This window comes from Sciurus vulgaris (genome assembly GCF_902686455.1).
Source record: "Sciurus vulgaris genome assembly, chromosome: 7".
Classification (NCBI taxonomy): Eukaryota; Metazoa; Chordata; class Mammalia; order Rodentia; family Sciuridae; genus Sciurus; species Sciurus vulgaris.
The window spans coordinates 110,392,135-110,412,598 of NC_136467.1; the positions used below are offsets into that span (position 1 = coordinate 110,392,135).

The window sequence follows — 20,464 nt, forward strand, 5'->3', positions numbered from 1 at the left end:
AAAAAAGAAGACTTCTATTAGCTTAGAATAGAATTAGTTCTGAATAAAACCATAAAACAAATAAATACCTCAATTAGTTTAATCTAGTTACTAAAATTCTTTATATATCAGCATTTTACCACAATTCTAAGGACAAAAAAGTCAAATTTCAAAATAGAAGAAAACTTTTAACTCTAATTTAGGCCAGGTGCACATTCATCACAAATGCTCACATTTTTCAGACTATATTTATGGGAGCAATAATTGTATGCCATGTATTTGTACTAATGGACACATGTGTTATGCCCCCTCTAAAGCAGTTTTTGTTATTCTCTTTCATTACAAGTTAGCAGATAGAGCCACTGAGTGGATCTTTTGCCCCAGGCCAATATCTAACAGATGATAGTGAGGAAACTTAAACCCACATTGCCCAATGCCTTAACTGATATACCCAATTACCTTGTGATTTTTGACACATAAGAAAATGATGACTCCAAAATGTATTACTCAATAAGTAATAATTACCATTAATATTCATTCCTGTATTCCAGCAACTATTCTAAACTTAAGACAACTATTATCTTATTTCATATTCACAACAACAGCTCTTTAAAATATTCCAGATGAGGCTTTGGAGAGTAAACTATTTCTCCTCAATCACATACAGTGATGAAACCAGACTAAGAACCAAGATGTCTAACACCAAGAGTTTATCTTTTTAATTGCTATACATGTAGCCTTTTCTTTTTCCATTTTTAGAACTGGATACAGAAGGATACAAGTCTAATGCATTTTAGAAAGATCTTTGCCAATAAAGCTAACCAACCAATAAAAGCAGAATCTAAAAGGAAGTTCTGGTTGATTAATTTAATGACTATTCAAATATCAGAGCTATCCCTTTCCTGAGTTTTCTGGTTAATTGAGTTTCCACTGGCTTCAGACCATTATGTTTAGAGAGAATTCCTGCTATGGAATGTTTTTATTTCATCCTCATTGATAAGAAAAGTAGCAAAGCATTCAAGAATACCCCTGGAAAGTCTGCCCTTTGATGCATTATGCTTTTATCAAGCATCTGTGCTACAACTCTGAAGTGTGTCTCTAGAATGATACTTAATAGATCCTAAAACTGTGCATAATTTAAATTTGCTAAGCAAGATCCTTTCATTTCAAATATATTTCCTAATGATTGAATCAGACATTTTAAAAGCATTCTCCAGCTCTTGGTGCTACAGAAATCCTAAGCCATCATCCATTTTACTCTTTATGGAATAAAAGATATCCATAGCTTGTGATTAATGAACTGTTAAATTCAGACATATGAATGTGATATGGTTTTCAAATGGGACAAATAGGAGTTATTAAACTTCAAAGTGATAGCATTTTGCTATATCTTTTCAGTGGGAGGCATTCAGGAAATAACCTTCAAATGAATGAATTAAATATTCTAATCAATCTTGGTTCTTTAAATGGTTTTGGCTCAATAAATGCTAAGTCTATTTTAATTTTCACTCTTATTAAGTTCTTCTTTAATATGATCCTTTAATCAAGATCTTTATTTTTTAAAATGAATGTTTGCATTTAGTCTACAAACTACCACATTCTGGGTCTTTATTTTTGAATGTGTATGCTTGTGTTTAGTCCATAAGTCACCAATTCATTCCTCATGAAGACTGCATGATTTTCTGCCCACTCCCAATTCTTCCATTCATTGCTTTGCTCTGCCTAAAGCAATGAATTTTTATTTCTGTGTGGCTCCTCCTTCTGTCTGACATAATAACATCCTTGTTAACTTCCTCCCAGAAGATCTTCCCACTTCTCATATGCCCAACTGGAACTCTTTTTTCAGTGAGAACACAACTAAAATATTGCTTCTGCTACAAAGTCATCCCTCTTATGTAAGATATATATGGTTTGGACATTCAAATCCTCCTGGACTTACCTGCCGCCCAGTGCTTCTGTTATAACTCCTAAACTCAAAAATACCATCTTATAAAATCAACAACTAATAAAAGTTTTAATATAAAATATTTTCCATTTTCCAAAAAATTTATCAGAAAATATTAATAAAATCTAAAGACCATGAGAAATACTACTATGATTATTATTATTTATTCTAATTAGTTATGCATGACAGCAGAATGCATTTATGCACTTTGATATATATAAATGGGGTATAATTTCTAATTTTTCTGATTGTACATGTTGTAGAATCACATCTTTTATGCAGTCATATATATATATATATATATATATATATATATAGTAATAATGTCTATCCCATTCTGCTATTCTTCCTCTCCCCATAACCCCTCCCCTCCCTTCACTCCTCTTTAATCTAAAGTAACTCTTTAGCACCATCCCCCCTTATTGTGAACTAGCATGTGCATATCAGAGAAAACATTTGGTCTTTGGTTTTTTGGAATTGGTTTATTTTGCATGATATTCTCCAACTCCATCCATTTACTGGCAAATGCCATGATTTTATTCTTTAAAGGTGAGCAATAGTCCATCAAATATATGTACCACATTTTCTTTATCCATTCATCTATTAAAGGGCACCTAGGTTGGTTCCATAGCTTAGCTGTTGTGAATTGAGCTGCTATAAACATTGACATGGCTGCATCATGGCAGTATGCTGATTTTAAGACATTTGGGCATAAACCAAGGAGTGAGATAGCTGGGTCAAATGGTGTTCCATTCCAAGTTTTTTGAGGAATCTCCATACTGCTTTCCATAGTGGTTGCACCAATCTGCAGTCTCATCAGCAATGTATGAGGTACAACAAACTTTGATTTATTGACTTACTGCAATGAAGAAAAACCTACACCACTGAGAACCATGAACAATTTTATGAAGAAGGCATTATAACTGATTTAATTTATTATTTTTGCAAGGATCATATGATCTGAAAGATGGCACAAGGAAGCATGGATGGTTACCATCAAGGAGAGAAAGTAATTCTACAATTAATTATCTTAATAATTTTTATATCTAGAGGGAGAGAATATCATGCAAAATAAATCACTGATTACAAACAATGGAATGAGATTATATGTTTTTTCTTTTATATTAAGATAAATATAAAATATACATCAGTTCTGAAAAATCATACAGTGAGAAACTAAGTTCCATTTTTTTCTTGTGCTAGAGCAAACTGATTAGTAAAGAAAGCAATCAGTCCTGTTGTTTTTAATTTTTTTTTTATTAGAGCTTTATGGTTATACATAGTAGTTGTGTTCATCCTGACAAACTCATGCATGCATGGAAATCAATTTCAGTTTATTCCTGTTGTTCTTGATAGGAAAATTTAAACCAATTTATGTTTTGGACATTGTGTCATTTGTGCTAACTCATAGTTATGGAGCTGTATTGTTTTGCCTCAATCCATCCGGTAACAGATTGGCCCTTCCTGAGGCTGTTTTTGTGAGATTATCTGTAGTCAACAGGACAACACTAAGCCCAGTTTTGAGTACCAGATCAGCTTATGGCAATGCCAAGGCCTTCTTAATGGGACCCAGCTATCAGAAGGATGCTTTTATTATTTTTCCAATAAATAATATATATTCATTTATAGAGCTTGGAAATCATGAAAAGTACTAAGAAAAAAAGAAAGAAAGAAAATTCATGGTAGTACTTTATAACAGAGAGGGAGAGAGCAAGAAAGCAAGCTTTCATGTGTGCTGGCTCTGTGGTAGTGCTTCAACTCTAGGCAGCACCTGGGCTTCACAGCAAGAAAGCTGGAAAGAATTCCAGGTATTACCCCAAAGCCAGCTCAGCTGTGGCATTGAAGGTATTGGTAGCCATGCTGCATTTGGAAGCTGGCATTCTGAGTCCAGCGATTTGAAATATTGTCCATATCAAACACCCTGCAGTTACCAGCTCTGTCCTTTTCCATTCCATGAGGTACTTACTGTGGACCCAGCACATGTATTAATTTACCTAAAACTCATCATGATCTTACAGGTAAGTCCCATTGCTGTCCCATTTTACAGATGAAGGAACAAAGAAATGGAGCCATTGAAAGAAAGAACTGCCCAAGATCACAGAGCTCAATGTAGATCTGAGATTTAAACTCAAGTAGTCTGCTCAGGGGACTATGCTACTAACTATAATATCCAACAGTATTACCTAGTTTTGTCCAAAGTATGAAACTATGAAAGTATGACTGTTACTACTGTAATGTTTACCTCCATCTCTCATCTGTATTGGACTTGCTGCCTCCTACTTATACATACACATATATACATGCACATTCTATACATATAATATATATAATGTACATATAGTGTATTTGTGTGTACAAATACACATACATATATATACTGAGTTTTAAATTTTTTAAACTATATCTGGAACCATAAATTGTTAAAAATGACTGAATGCAAACTCTGGAATGAGATTATATGCTTTTTCCTTGTGTATTAAGGGATACATAAAATGCTCAAAAGTGCTGAAAATCACACAGTGAGAATCCGTTACTATGTTCAATTTTTTTCTTATGAAGGACTAATAAAATCCTTTAACCTCTTTCAAAGTGCATGGGATTACTGTCTAGATTCATAGTGATTTCCTCTTTTCTTTGTAGTCTCCTGCCTCCCTCTCCCTATACTGTGTTTTACCCTCATTATACACTGAAATTTGGGCATTTCAGTAGATGTCGATTACTTAAAGACAACATGAACTACACCCTCCCTATTACACAGCACTATGAAAGGTTGCCAGGTGAAAACATCGCATATAGTACACCCCAGGAAGTAGCAGTTTGGAGAATTGTGGGCTATATTAGAACCAAGAGGTGAAAGACTTGGACATCCTTAATGAACTGACAAACTAGTAGGACTTGATAATCACCTCTTTATTCTAGATGAGATTTTAGTGGAAAGCAGTCTACAAAAAACACACTGATTGCTGCCTCCAGCTCAGACAACATGGGGATTAGAAAATATCTAAAATTTTTTTTCATTTCTTAGCAGGAGTGCCTTATGGGTCCATTCCTAAACTATCAAGTAGCAACTTAGAACAAGTTCCTTCCTTTCACATTCAATTTCCTATATGACATTCATAACGCTAAACCAACCAAATTTTTAATGAATTATATGCTAATTTTCTAGTTGGGCATCATTAGCATCTATCACGACTTCTACCAAAAATCATTGCGTAACACTCAGCAAATCTCAGTAAAATGAGGCAAATTATATCTATTTCACAAAATCCTGTGATGAATAAAGGACAGCAAATAATTACTGTGAGAACTATAATAACTATTATTATTAAAGTATTTATATTTTTATTATCCTATAAAATATATAAATAACAAATAGTATAAATAGTGAATCATACAAATACATATAATATAGCAATTTATTTTATATTAACTGTACATACTATTTTTAAAGTAGTATAATTATTATACCAATTATTAAGAGAAGAATATGTTAAAATAGATGTTGATCATGGCAAATTCAGTTCTACAAATATATATTAGCACTTATTCTATGCAAAATATTGTGAATTCAAAAATAAAAAAAGATAAGCAACTGCCGAGACAGTGGGAAGCTTCTTTGGAGCCTCTTCAAATGAACAATTTCAGCAGAGCATAGGAGTAAGTGCCCTAATGAGTGTTGGAACAGAAGAGATTCAAATTGCTGGTGTGACTGAGGAGGGCAAATGGGAGCTGTTAGGAATGGGATCATGCTCAAGGTAAGATTCTGGTTTCAGATCATCCCACATAGGAATCAGCCAACTGAAGAATGGATACATGATCAAGTGATCCCACGTAATGTCAAACAAATGAAAGATAACTCAAAATGCTGATTAATTACCCATTTTTTTCCAGTTGCTTAGCTGAGCCAATTGACGAATATGGTATTATTTCATATATTATTCACTTATTTAGTTGACAGCAGGAGGTCCCATGGCCCCAAATTCCAACAGAAAGTCAAAATGTTTTTTTCCACCTGTGCCTAGGGATGACATCCATAAGCATATATATTGAAACAGCTGCTAACCAAAGAAGAAATAACTGCTAAGGGAAAACTGAAACTTTCTTTGGAGCAGGTCATGAGAAGTAGCATAATTTTTTTCACCTCTATTTCATAAGTCTCTCATGTAAGGGTCAAACTCTCTATCCTGCTGAGAGTTTAACATGTACAACAGAAAAAAGAAACCCACCCACATATCTCCCCAAGGCAAATGTAGAGAATTCTAATTACACTGATTAAAAAGAACTAGAAGCCCACATAGGGTACTTATTAAAACAATATATCAAAGAAAAACCCAACAGAGAGTACTAATGGAGTCAGTTACAATTAGTTCCAATTGCAGTTGATCTTTATTAAAACTACTGTCTTCGGATTCATGGGTTTTAGAGAGATTTGTTTTGAGATAAAAATTTCATCTGGAAAGATTGTAGTGGATTTTTAGGAGAATAAGAGTTTTTAGAAAAGCCACTTTAAGCCTAGCCATATCACCAGAGAGTTTTCCTACAGCAAAAAGAGAAGCAATCTCAAGGTGAACATTTACACTAGAAGAGTAGTGAGGTAGAGATACATCAAATGGTTTGGAAATGGTTCTCAGAGAAGCTCCATCTTACTTAAGAAGTTGTCTTTATTTGTTGGAGAAGGAATATGGATGTGGAATATGTTGGAGAAGGAATATAATAGAATTATATTCATTCTGAGTATTGCCCATCTCACTTAGCACGGGAATCAGTTTTTCCTCATAACATTTTTTTTAAAATTTTAAGCATTTAATATTTACTCTGGTAGACTCACTACTATGACCAGAAAAATAAACCATCTGTTTTCCATTTTTTTCATGTCTCAATTGCAAATAGCAGAACTCATTAAATCATTAATAAATATCATGAGTTAGCAAACTACCGTGTAAGTTTTCCCCCTTACTGCATAATGCTTCCATTTGCTTTCATGTAGAAAGATCTCCCCAACAATATCTTCGAAGACCTTTGGGAGATTCAATACACACACATGTACACACAAACCTACTGTTCCTATTCATATCTTTCCTTAAATTTTGCTTTTTTCCCCTTATTTTGTATTCTTTTTATGATGCATTTAATCTAATATTTGAGCTAAAAACAACAAAAACCTTCCAATTTGACTTGCAATAAAAGTTCCTTAAGAAATAGCATTCATATGTATTTTCAGAATAAGCAGTATATCATTCTGCTCTCTTTTTGACTTCAAACTTCTTTGTTTTATGAAATTTTGTCAAAGGAAAGATTAGTCATCCAATAATGCCCCAAGTGGGTTACTTATTATATTATTATAATAAAATTTGCAAATATATACTATTCTAGTTCAAGGAAACATGATCAATGTTTGGTAGTCATCTTTCAAAAAATTAAATAAAATATATATTTTTGGACAACAGTTCAACTTGCTGAATGAGCAAACTAATCTTTGCTGAGAGAAAAATAATCACAATTAAGTATATTTCTTTCCAACTAGTCAGGACTTTAGAGTTATTTCTAAAACAAGCTGTGGCTTTAGGTCAGAACTAATGGTTTTGATGGAAACGTCAGACCAACGCAAAGAATAGACAGGACTGGGGTACCAGGAAGTAATATATTTCAAAGTGGGGCCATTTGTACTTACATTTGATCCATACATGTTTACTGGAGATGGTGGACCACTGGTGTCTTTTGAGTAGACATCAAAAAGCGTCTACCCGAAAGTCTCTTAGCTTTGAGTATCATGTTTAAATTGGTATAGGACTTTCAAAGTATGGGTGGAACAAAAGGGAATAGGACATCCTTAGAAAAACTGAAGAGAGAATTTGGACTTCTTTCAGTTAAGATATTCAAAAAATGGTTCTAACCTCAAAGTGGGAACCAAAGTGAAACCAAGGTCTAAAACAGTGATTTAAAAAAAAAAAAAAAAAAAACAGTTTTTCTGTGATTAACTGGTCTACTGGACAGAACAGCAAAAATAATCCCCAAGTCCAAATTTTACCTTGGTAAGAACCTAGCTTAGCTCTAGACATATGGAAGTTTGAAAGGATAAAAAGACGGATTTAGAAAAAAAATGAATAAATAAGTAAAATAAATAAATGCTCAAAACTGTTAACAGTAGTCCTCTGTGCTGCCAAATTATTAAATATTTTTTTACCACTATTTTTGTCCAATGTTCCCAATTACTCAATGGAAATGTGTCCTGATTTAATCAACAGCAAAAGATGATTTAGTAAGTGTGTGTGTGTGTGTGTGTGTGTGTGTGCGTGCTCGCACTGTGCTATTGGTTTTATTTTGACAGAACCAGTAATTCTCATCTAGGGACAACTGTTCCCCCAGACAGCATTTGGTGATGTCTGGAGAAATATTTGGTTATCACAACCATGTGGTTTGCTGCTGGCACATAAGAGATAGAGGCCAGGAATGAGTCTAGAGTTCCCACAACACATGTGAGTCTCTAGTCACAAAGAATCATCCAGCCCAAAGTGTCAATAGTGCCAAGGTTGATAAACCCTGGAATTAAACAAGTTTTATAAAGCTCTAATTTCTCTATACCATTAATTTCCTTCATATTTTATGCCCAGTTATTCATATTAACAAATTTATTTTTATTTCTAAAAACTGGGTGAATTTCTATCATTTTAATTAAAGCATTTCATATCCATTATCAAGGGTTCGAAATAAGCTGTTCTCATATATTGCATTTTCTGATTAAATGACACTGAGAGTAATATCTATACAAAATATCACTTCCACAGTTTCTTCTTAATTCACATCCATACTTCTTTATTTTTACAGAAGTATTGATGGTTTTCCATGTATATTTCCCTAATTTAAAAGTAGTTGCATTAGAAGATATGATTAGAATAGGACTCAGAATTATCCAAGTGAAAATGACCCAGATTGACAATGTTAAAAAGATTGTGCTTCCTTTTTACCTTCATATCCTACATATTGGCTAGAAAAAGTCCTTATATGTAGAAAACTTAAATAAATATATATTGAATTGAATAGTATATAGTTCTATGGACAAAATAGTTACAGGTATAAAGATACATAATAAATTTTAGGTTTTATGATAAAAAGATATGATTTTTGAACTCACCCAGAATCAAGAATCAGACTTGATTTAATTCAATAGGAAATTAATGGACATTTTCTCAGCATCTATTGCTTTGTCAGATATTCTACCAAAAAATGTATTGCCTACCCTTGAAGAACTTGCAATCTTACCAAACAATTGAACATATCTTGAGAAAGTCATTTTGTTCCAGAGAAAAATAGCCCATGATTGAGAACCAAAATGAGTAAATAATTACTACAATAAGAATTTAAGGAACAGAAAAAGCTCAGTACGTCCTGGGTTACCAGAGATGCTTAATAACAAAGATAAGAACTTGACTGACCTCTAACAGATTAATGAATATGACCAGCAATGAGAATGTATTATAAAGCAGAAAAATAACATGAACAAAACCGAGAAGATAAGACTGATCATGGGCATGTTTGTGAACAACCTTATTTCAACCAGTAATAAATTTCAACTTGTAGGAGGTGGCCAGACTGTGGAAAGAATCAAATAAGTGAATATCAATAGGAAAACCCTGTAAAATATCTGACCCTATGAATGAGACATGCTATTTGGAGAGCATGTTTTCAGTCTCTATCACATGTAAAATGATTTCCTAACCTAGTGTGGTTTACCTTCAAGCTCCCACACAAACATGCCTTTGAACTACATAAAGCAAAAAGCTGGCCTACATAGTGTACCTAGTACTCCATTAAAATGACCATCAGTAGGAGCAAGTCAAATTTAGTCACAGTGTCACATAGCTTTTCCCACTGTGACTACAAAGATAACAAGAGTCCTCATTTCTGAAGAGAGGTGCTCTAATTAAAGCATTATTTCAATTACCTTAACCATTATCCTAATATTTTATTTTTGTCAAGGGAAAAAGAGACAGTACTCTGTTTGGTCAAAGACCCTTACAAAAGATAGGAATGAATCCTGAGTGTTGTTTGTTAACAATCATTAGTCCTCATACAATGACACATATGTTGAGCTCTTAATTAAATGTAAGAAGGAATAGATCATTCTCTAAAAAAATAAAAATAAAAAACACTTGCCTTTTACTCAAAAGTAGTACTGTAGTAGATTCATAACCTTTTCTACTTCTTAGGGTAACTGTATCTTTCCTGCCTGGAAATCAAGAACAGAGAACTTTGGAGAATAAGTAGGATTTATATTTGAGGTGAGAAGAAACCCAATACCTATTTCACTTTAATAACAATTAGCAATTAATAGCAGCTCCCAAAATTAGTCAGGGTGTCTGATGAATCAAAGATTCGTATTATGTACAATTAAACTTACAAATTCTATAATCAAATTAATTAAGAAGCAAGACTCCTTACATTCCCTTAAAAGAGGTTTTAGTAAATGTCAACTCACCAACAGAATATTATCAGTTAGGGGTAGATTCAGCTGCATTTAACAGTGGCTTAGACAAATTGATATTTAGTTTTTTGAAATAAAAGAATTCCAAAGGAAGGCAGGTTGTGTCTCTTGTTAGTGACTTCATGGTGCCATTTAGGATAATGTTCCCTCCAGTTTTCTAACAAGCATCCTTAGATGACTTCCAGCTACATTGCATTGTTCAGAATTTATATCACTTGAATCACCCCTAGTTGAAAAATAGGCTGTGAAATAAAGTTTTTGATTATATATATTGCAATCTAAAAAATAAGGAAGAACAGAAATTATGTAGGTCAATTAGCAAAATCTACCAGCAGAACAAATTCAGCATGATTGTCATAAGACTCCGGTTACTGTAATATCTTTGTTAAAGCCCTACTAAGTGAATTGGCTTATGGAACACATAACTCTAACATCTAGATGCCACACAAAGTCCATTTTCCTGATTTTTGTGAATTAGGTCATTTTGTGCCTTTAAGCTGCATCATTGTCTAATGGATTTCTTGGAGAACAGCCCAAGCACAGCTTGTATCCATTCACATAAAAGGTTTGTGTTTAGGGTTGCTCTTCCTACAAGGGCAAGAGTAATCTATGAAGATTTCCACTCATTCAGAAAGTCACCAACTGATATATTGTGAATGGTAACTGACAGATCTAATTCAGGGAACTGAAAGGGGGGTGGGAGAATTGCAGATATAACACTTTATTTTCCTGGCTACTTTCTTCTTTTGCCAGTAAGGAAGTAGTGGTATCTTAAGAGCTGTCAAATTCCTGAAAATAATAGCTCGGTAGCTAACAGAGCCTGGCTCACAGTGGGTTTTCAAGTAATATATCTTGAATAAACCTTTTACCTATTTACGCTTAACAAAAGGTTCCAGAGGTTGGTTTAAAACAAGGATTCTTTATTCACTTAAATGAAGAAAAGTCATCAGTCAGCATCTACTCCACGCAAATTAAAGCTCACTGAGGAGCCCAAGGGAAAGTGCTTGCTGTGATCTCTCACCATGAAGGTTTTGCCCTGTCTTTTACATGACCTAGTGATTTTTTTTCTGTTCACATTCAATGTTAATCAATCAGGTCTATATGAATTGACTTGTATTCCATTTGGCCACTAAACAGATTATCAACATTATAAAAATCAATTTCAGGCCATTTTAAGTGTTTAACATCATATAATAATTTTCTGTATTGGCATACAAATCACCTTGAAATGGAGGTTAAGGACTGTGAGTTGACAGAGCACTTGAACTTATGTCAAAGGTACACAAACCACAACCCCTGCACTAGACCACTTCACTTATGATTCATTTAGGGAGACAATGTGAGTGAGTGGATATATTATGTTATGTCTACCACTGTCCACTTACTAGAACAAACAATGACGCTTCATCTTGCCCAAAACACCAGTAAATTTGGGCTTTGCTGAAGTGGAAATAAAGACCATATACAACCTATGTGTAACTCAAACTTTGAGATGTGACAAACAGGTCACAACACTTAGAAAATTATAATATGTCCTATTTAGCATAGATAGCCTCTATGGAATTCACTTGAACTAGGAGAAAATAAAAACAACTATTCTTTCTCTTCTTTTAAACATTAGGTCATGGAACTAAAGGAGTATTTGAGCTTCTGTCTGGATGGCGGAGAACCAAAGAGAATTTACCCTTCAAAGACAGGGTAGCAGATGCCTATTCTGATGTGATGGTCACCTATACCATGACCAGCTCCCTGTACTTCATCACCTTTGGCATGGGGGCCAGCCCATTCACAAACATAGAGGCTGTGAAAGTCTTCTGTCAAAATATGTGTGTCTCTATTCTGTTGAACTACTTCTACATTTTCTCTTTCTTTGGCTCCTGTCTGGTCTTCGCTGGACAACTAGAGCAAAACCGCTACCACAGCATCTTTTGCTGCAAGATCCCTTCTGCAGAATACCTGGACCGCAAACCAGTGTGGTTCCAGACAGTGATGAGTGATGGGCATCAACAGACATCCCATCATGAGACGAACCCCTACCAGCACCACTTCATTCAGCACTTCCTCCGTGAGCATTACAACGAATGGATTACCAATATCTATGTGAAGCCATTTGTTGTCATCCTGTATCTCATTTATGCCTCCTTCTCCTTCATGGGGTGCTTGCAGATCAGTGATGGAGCCAACATCATCAATCTACTAGCCAGTGATTCTCCAAGCGTTTCCTATGCTGTGGTCCAGCAGAAATATTTCAGCAACTACAGCCCTGTGATAGGATTCTACATCTATGAGCCCCTTGAATACTGGAACAGCAGTGTCCAGGAAGACCTACAGAGGCTCTGTAGTGGATTTACTGCAGTGTCTTGGGTGGAGCAGTATTACCAGTTTCTGAAAGTCAGCAACATCAGTGCCAACAACAAAAGTGACTTCATCAGTGTTCTACAAAGCTCATTTTTAAAAAAGCCAGAATTCCAGCATTTTCGAAATGATATCATCTTCTCCAAGGCAGGGGATGAGAACAACATCATTGCTTCTCGCTTGTATCTGGTGGCCAGGACTAGCAGAGACAAGCAGAAGGAAGTCATAGAAGTGCTGGAAAAGTTGAGACCCCTGTCCCTTTCAAAGAGCATCCGATTCATCGTATTCAATCCCTCCTTCGTTTTCATGGACCATTACAGCTTGTCTGTCACAGTGCCTGTTCTGATTGCAGGCTTTGGTGTTCTCCTGGTGTTAATCCTGACTTTTTTCCTAGTGATCCACCCTCTGGGAAACTTCTGGCTAATTCTTAGTGTCACCTCAATCGAACTGGGCGTTCTGGGCTTAATGACATTATGGAACGTCGACATGGATTGCATTTCTATCTTGTGCCTTATCTACACTTTAAATTTTGCCATTGACCACTGTGCACCACTGCTTTACACATTTGTATTAGCAACTGAGCACACCCGAACACAGTGTATAAAAAGCTCCCTGCAAGAGCATGGGACAGCCATTTTGCAAAATATTACTTCTTTTCTTATTGGGTTGGTCCCCCTCCTATTTGTGCCTTCGAACCTGACCTTCACACTGTTCAAATGCTTGCTGCTCACCGGGGGTTGCACACTTCTGCACTGTTTTGTTATTTTACCTGTGTTCCTAACCTTTTTCCCTCCTTCCAAAAAGCACCACAAGAAAAAGAAACGCGCCAAAAGAAAGGAGAGAGAGGAAATCGAATGCATAGAGATTCAGGAGAACCCTGATCATGTCACCACAGTCTGAGGGGAATAGACCGATGGATTGTTTTTTGTTTTGTTTTGTTTTGTTTTGTTTTGCTTTTTTTTCGAATATTGCACAACGATGCAGGGCGAGCAAAGCTCAGACCTCAGCTGCTTGGGCTGGCCAGGGGTAACAAGGCAAGTCAGAGCAAGAGTGCACACAATTCATGACATGTCCAAGAACTGCTTCTTGGGCTGGGGGGGGGGGGGGGGGGGGGAAGAGGGAATTAAAAAGGGGGTGGGGAGTTCTTTGCAACCTTGTTCTCCATGAAAGATAAATTTATGGACATGATCTTAGAGCCCTTCCAAGAAAAGGATGAATCAATGAAGGGTTAAGATAGAAGGCCAAAAGAACCAACTGCTTTTAAAAGAAAAATGCTTAGGAGAAATGGAGAAGAGAGAAAGGTGGCCTCCAAATAAGGAAAAAGACATAGAAAATGTCAAAATTGCCATGTCACTTTTCATGTGTGTTTTTTGAACAGGTTGGTCAAAGGAAACCTATGCATTTGGGAAGTACATATTTAATCCCGTCTAAACCAAAGGACTTCCCAATCCATTTTATGTGTACATATATATGTATATATATAATATATACATATACTTAGAGTTGTCTTTATTGTACATTGATGTTTGTGTGGAGAAAGGTGTCCATTTGCAGATAGGCTGGCCTTTCTCTAGAAAGTCAAATCAACTTTAGCCAAATATATAGTCATTAATGGCCATTCAAAATCAACTCAAATGTCTAGTCAGCAAGACATTATTCAACTGTGTGATAAGCAAAGTACAAAACAAGACAAAAACAAAGAACAAAGATGTGACTCCATTAGATTTACCTATCATGTTGCCACTCATTGAGACTCTAGATTTGGATGACTTAGCAAAAAACACAAAAAGGCATTTGGATTAATTACCACATGGAGAATGTTAGCTCTTTCAGAGCTAAAGAGTTGATATGGCTTTTTATTGGCCTTTAATAGTTATGTGGATTTGGAAGGTTGATACAACTGCTTTCAGAGAGCTTACCCTCCTGCAAATGAGCACTTTACACATGTTATTCATATATATGTGTTTAAGGGTGCACAAGTTTTATGTGTACGTGTGTGTGTGTGTGTGTGTGTTTGACTTGGCGTATTCCATATGTATAGCATTCTTATTTTAGATGGTGAAAATATACTGCCATGGAATATAGATAATTAACATAGGAGAAAGGAAACATTGTAGAGTGAAGTAGAGTAAAATGGACTATCACCACTCATCACCCAGCACCAAGTGGTTCTTAATGTAAGGAGAGTATTCTAATGCTATAAACTCTAGTGTGTTCCTTGCGTTAATATTTGAAACATTAACCCAGGCCATGATCACAATAGTATTGGTCATATAAATACTGCAATATCATTTTGTAGCTTCTTACAATATCATTGTTCTTGTTACCTAGAAAGTAGCCTCAGTTACTCATAGCTCTCTATGGGTGGTATATTAACGGCAACTGCTTCTCAATTCTTTCTCAAAAAAAAAAAAAAAAAAAAAAAAAAAAAAATTAAACTGCTCCCTAACAATAGAACTGGTCTGTTGGGTGCCTACTTGGACTAACATTATGCTTCCTGTGGGAGAAAATTACTAGAAAATGCCTTTTTCCATGTCAAGCAGTAATGATTTATTTCCAGGTAGGACAGAACAAATGTACAATGAATATAAAGTCTGCTAGTAATCTTTGTCACATAAGAAAACTACTGTGTCCCACCAACTTTGGTTGTATGTTTTAATAGAATTAATAATGTTAATATCTAAAAAAGCAAAATAAAATTCCTAGACTCAGATAAGTCAAAGAAGAGATACAAAACCTATTTCTTCTTACTACTGTCTTTGGAGATGAAGTTGATAGATTAATGAACTAACAGAACAACTGTACTTTTAAAAATGGTTTACCAGAATATAAAGAGAAAGGAGAACAAATTCTAGATTGAGAAACATTGAAATAAAATTTATTTATTGAATGGAGTTTGTTTTGTCCTACCTTAAGTTTATTGAGCTTCTAGTAGAAATGGCCCATGTCTTCTCTATTATGTTCATTTAGGCCCAATAGCTATACATTTGAGTATGAAAAGTAATTGCCCCTAACCATAGAGTTGTTGCTTTTATTATATGTGTAAAATCATGTCACCAATAACCTTAGCCTTTTACCTCATGAACTGCTATGCTAGGATGAACTGTATTTGGACTACTAGACCTCCAGATCACGATCTCATATTTGAGGTAGAAATTTCTGAAAAGATTTTTGGTTTGGGTTTTAAAGTTGGGGGCAGTCCTCTTTAAGATATTGCCTATCACTTGTTTTGTTTTGTTTTGCTTCGTTTTGTTTTGTTTCGGGTTTTTTTCCATTCCTTTCAAAAGATGGGAAGTAGTTTGAGAAATTCCACTATTACTCCATTTCTTTCTATGGTGTGCCATACTCCTTTCATATTCACCTATTTTTTAAAATTTGTCTTTTGGAATTGGTTTTTTCCTTGATTACCATAAGCCATTCCAGATACAAGGAAGACTAGCAGGCTGATTTACAAAGAATCAAGCATGCTTATTGTCAAACCATATGGTGATGGTGGTGTATTCTGGAAAACCACCAAAGCAGTTCTAATGTCATATCTTCATCCAGATAGTCTCAGTGTGGATGGGGAATGTGACCTTATTCATTCAGGTTATGTCTTCAAGGACAAAATGTCTAAGATAAATGTGAATTTCTCATTGTTTGAGTGACTAGAGAGGTGGCATTTTTGAAGGGACATTATCTTTTCCAGAACACCATGGTACTCTAGAGATTTGTAGCAATAATTTACTGAAATGGAACTTCTTGTTCTGGAAGAGTTAATACACCACCCAAAATGCCTTAATCCTAGAAAGTAATTTAAGCCCAGAAGACTCTACCTGAGTATCATCTGACCTTCCATCTTCACTGTGAAACAGGTAATTCCAAGAATTCCATTTACTGTGTACCAAGATACACCCTAAAATATGAGATCATGATTTGCAGGGCATTCCCAGCTTCAGCCTTTTGGAAAGCTTGTGTGCACCTCTCTCTAGTTTTTGTAGTTTATTGTTATTGTTTTGTCCATTTGTGAAGTACTGACAGTGTTCAAATTAGGAACTTGTCTACTATCAAGAGGTGACCAATCAAATCATAAAAAAGAAAAAATCTGTGGGAAATATTTCAGATTGGTAGAATATTTTATTTAATTGAAATATGGTTTTCCTTTTGATTTTAAAGGTTTTCAAACAATTTTTCTGATTTAAACCAGAATGTGAATTTGTTCCCCCACCCCATTGGAATTTTAATTTGATATAGAAATACCATATAAATTTTACTCTCTGTGACATTAATAAAACTTCAAAGAGGTACTTACATCTGTTACAGAAAGAAATTTGGCTAACAATTAGATGCATATCCTTTATGGTAAAAGGTAGTCATCAGCTAACTGACACCATGCTTGACTCTTTGATGAAAGGTATGATTAGTTATCCCACCATGTATCCTTGCAATGCCCATGAACCTCTTTGAAGATTGTGCAATAATATTCTTTGACAGAATTATTCTCTGTGGTTGTATCTTATGAGTGTCTCCCTCCCATGTGCTTCCCATTTATTTTCACAGAAATAAATTCAAAGGTTTTATTCTTGTCATGTGAAAAGAAAAATTCTGGCAAGTGATGCTCCTATGATGCTATAATAGCCATTCTTGTATGTTGAACTCGAGAGTGTGAGAGCTTTGTCCATTTTGTAATTATCCATTGTACTTTCCCATAATAAGCTAATCCTTCTAGACTTGTGGTTATAGCTAGGGATTAACTATTGCCATTCAGATTTACATGTATTTTTATAAGTTGACTGTAAATATCGTAATTACAGTCACATATTTTTATGATCAAATAGTTATAAATGCACGGCACTATGCATGCATTGTTACTAATAGTACATAGATTATTAAAGACACTATTTTCAGGGTTATTGAACCTTTTTTTTTTAATTCCCACATCACTCATCATAAATGCCTCATGGGTTTTGGCCTCAAAGGCCTAAAGTCCACAGAAAGTTCCATCTTAAGGAAAACAATTTGAGAATTGCCTTCCTTAGATGTCAATACCAGCCACCTATTCTAGAATGTCTTCTGGAAAATCCCAGGGACTAAATCTGGCTTCCAGGTAAAGGTCCTACCTGGTTGTACATTAACTATACTTTCATGTCCTTTGTTTGCTAATATAGTGAACCAGAGGATATGATTCCTTGAAACTGGAATTTAGATATTGTTTCCTAGGGACTGGAGAATTCACTGATCTGCTCAACCTCCTACCAGAAGGATCTCTCTGTTTGTTGTTTGTTGGTGTTTGTACATTGTATTGGCAATCCTTCCAAATGTGAACCTGAAAACTTTCATTTATTTCAAAAGAGCTTTAAAGCACTTTCATGTCCTTTAAAAAAAATCTTTTACTTTCTGTTACCAAAAAAAATTATGACAAACTTTATGACATTGACTCAAAACTTATCAATGACCAAATCTGTATACCCTTGAAATTTCCCAATCTTGAATCTAACTACAAAAGTCAGCATCATCACTATGGTGCAGTCCTTTATGCCAAGCCTTTGAAGCAATGATCTTCAGATATATTGTGTAGGAAACGAAAAGGCTAGATTTTTTTACTGTTTTGCCCTGAAAATATCTGATGCTATTGACCAAAACGAAAGCAGCAATGTGAAAATGGTAGTAGCAAAGCCTCTTTGCATGAGGTCTGGCATGGGAGGGACTGTGTACAGATGGCGGCAGCTAATTTTGTTAGTTCTAAAGGGCCAAAGTTCATCCACCATCATGTTTTAGTGAGAAGGGCAAGAGTTGGTGCTCTGTATTTGAAGTGTGGTGGAGTTGGGTTAGATGATGTTTGAGGTGAGTAGTTCTGATAGGTCAAGTAAAATATTTCTGTATAATTTATGGTTTAGAGTACAGCACAGAGAATCAGGTGGTGCCTCAAAACTATAGCTACTTAATTGCTAGCAAGTGATTATTTGCAAATACATCCCACTGGAATACTGTATTCTCATTTGTCAGATCAAACCCTGAGCTTGGCAGGGAAAGTGCTCTGGGATGTCTAGGCATAAACCAAAGCTCCAGACCCTTTTGTGAGTGGAACTGAGAAGGTAAGGAGTCTATGAAAAGAGGCTTCAAATAAGTGTTCAGGAATGCTGTCAATATTGCTTGGATTTAGAAAGTTTTCAAGACAACATTGTTTTGATTCATTTACTCTGTACTTAATGAGGACCTCTCTGTTGCTAATTGTCACTTGCTTTTATTGTGAAATTGGAAACAATTCAGAGAGCAATATATGGGATCAAGTATATATTCACAGTGTAGATGATAACTCTATGGATCATATCCCCTCTGCATATCTAAAGATGTTGTCAACATAAAATGGGCTTAGACTCTATACTGGGAACTTCTATTAGATAGATATTTTTAATACAATGAAGTGTTTATAAATAAAATCATTGCTAATTTTGCACTTTTTATAAAGTATAGAATACCAGTCCATACTATTTTTCCCAGGTGAATTTTCCCTAAGAAAGCTCTCATAAGTCTTGCTAATCATGAAGTCTTAAAAATCAGAGGGAAGCTTTAGAAGCAGAGCAGTAGGAATTATCCATTGCTTATGGGTGACTTCTGCTCTGTACTGTGTTAGTACTTATCTGAGCTGGGGTTTTTAATAAGCCACTTGCCATTGTGTTCTAGTCTCCCACATAGCTCATGGCATGGCCCGATATGGTTTTCTTCCCCTCTGTTTTCACAGTTATTAGAGCAACCACGTTATCCACAGGGCTCTGTCAAACTAGTGAAGAAGTGAGACTTTTAATGCTTTGGAAAGATTTCATAGAAGAATTTCCTGAGAATAACTAGGAGACTGTCATAGGTAAAAGATAAATGGAATTTATCTCAAATGTTTCACTTTCCAATTCTGACCGGATTTAACTTGGATTCTTAGTAGAAGCAGTCTATAGTATGTTGCAGGATACATTTAAGCTATCTGAGTGTGAGATGGTCAATAGACTCTTCCCCTGAAAACTGAAGTAACTTCCATCATTACGTTCAGTGGATTCACTAGTTATTAGTAGTTACATTGTTAGTTCTGGGGGAAAAAATCAAACTGTCATATTCTTACATCTCCTGGTATGGTTTGTAGCATCTGTTTTGATGCAGAATCAGGAAATGCCAGCATCTTTTCTTCTCAAGCATTTAAGTGCTAGGCACTGATAAATTAGACTTTAAACTCACCAGTGCAAATGTTCCAAATTTTTGGCAGAAAATAAGCAACAACTTTATTATATTTTCCTGTTACTTATGCATATTTTTCAACAATAGACTATCTTGCTCTTAAATAAGAAATCTGTCACAGCTTGAAAAGGGCAGAGATATCTCCAAGCTACCTCATAAGGATATTTAAAGACAAAATGGCTTGCAACCTTTTGATTAAATGGCAATATATTAAAGCCACAAAGCAATATTATTTATCACCTCTCCTAATGCCCTTTCACCTTATAAATTTAGACCAAACTAAATGTAAAATGAACTTCACTCTGTGTAGTCCCACTTGTACATTCTGCTCAGTATAATATTAATATGAGATTGCTCAGGGCAGTTGTTTAATTGTCTCTCTGAAGACATCCTGGCGCCCAAAAATTAGCTCAGTAGGAGAACAACCTAACCCTAACTTTGAGGCAGTGGTCTACCTAGTGAGATGCACTATCAGATAATCAGCAAGTAACTTCTGTGTA

The 20,464-nt window shown here is 35.1% G+C and overlaps 1 protein-coding gene across 5 annotated transcripts in view; it reads left to right on the plus strand.

Moving 5' to 3' along the window:
* The window catches only part of PTCHD4 (patched domain containing 4), a gene marked incomplete at its 5' end in the record, with an annotated part of 252,389 nt that overhangs the window by 183,038 nt on the left and 48,887 nt on the right, over nucleotides 1-20,464 (plus strand). For 3 of the 5 annotated variants that reach the window (XM_079148298.1, XM_079148302.1, XM_079148297.1), the window contains one exon: nucleotides 12,028-13,813. The exons of 1 other annotated variant lie outside the window; for it this stretch is intronic. In XM_079148298.1, coding sequence (XP_079004424.1) covers nucleotides 12,028-13,661 — 1,634 coding nt within the window. In that variant the 3' untranslated portion in view covers nucleotides 13,662-13,813. Of the gene's footprint in view, nucleotides 1-12,027; nucleotides 13,814-20,464 lie in introns of those variants that run through there. One more of the 5 variants, XM_079148301.1, reaches the window with a different exon arrangement.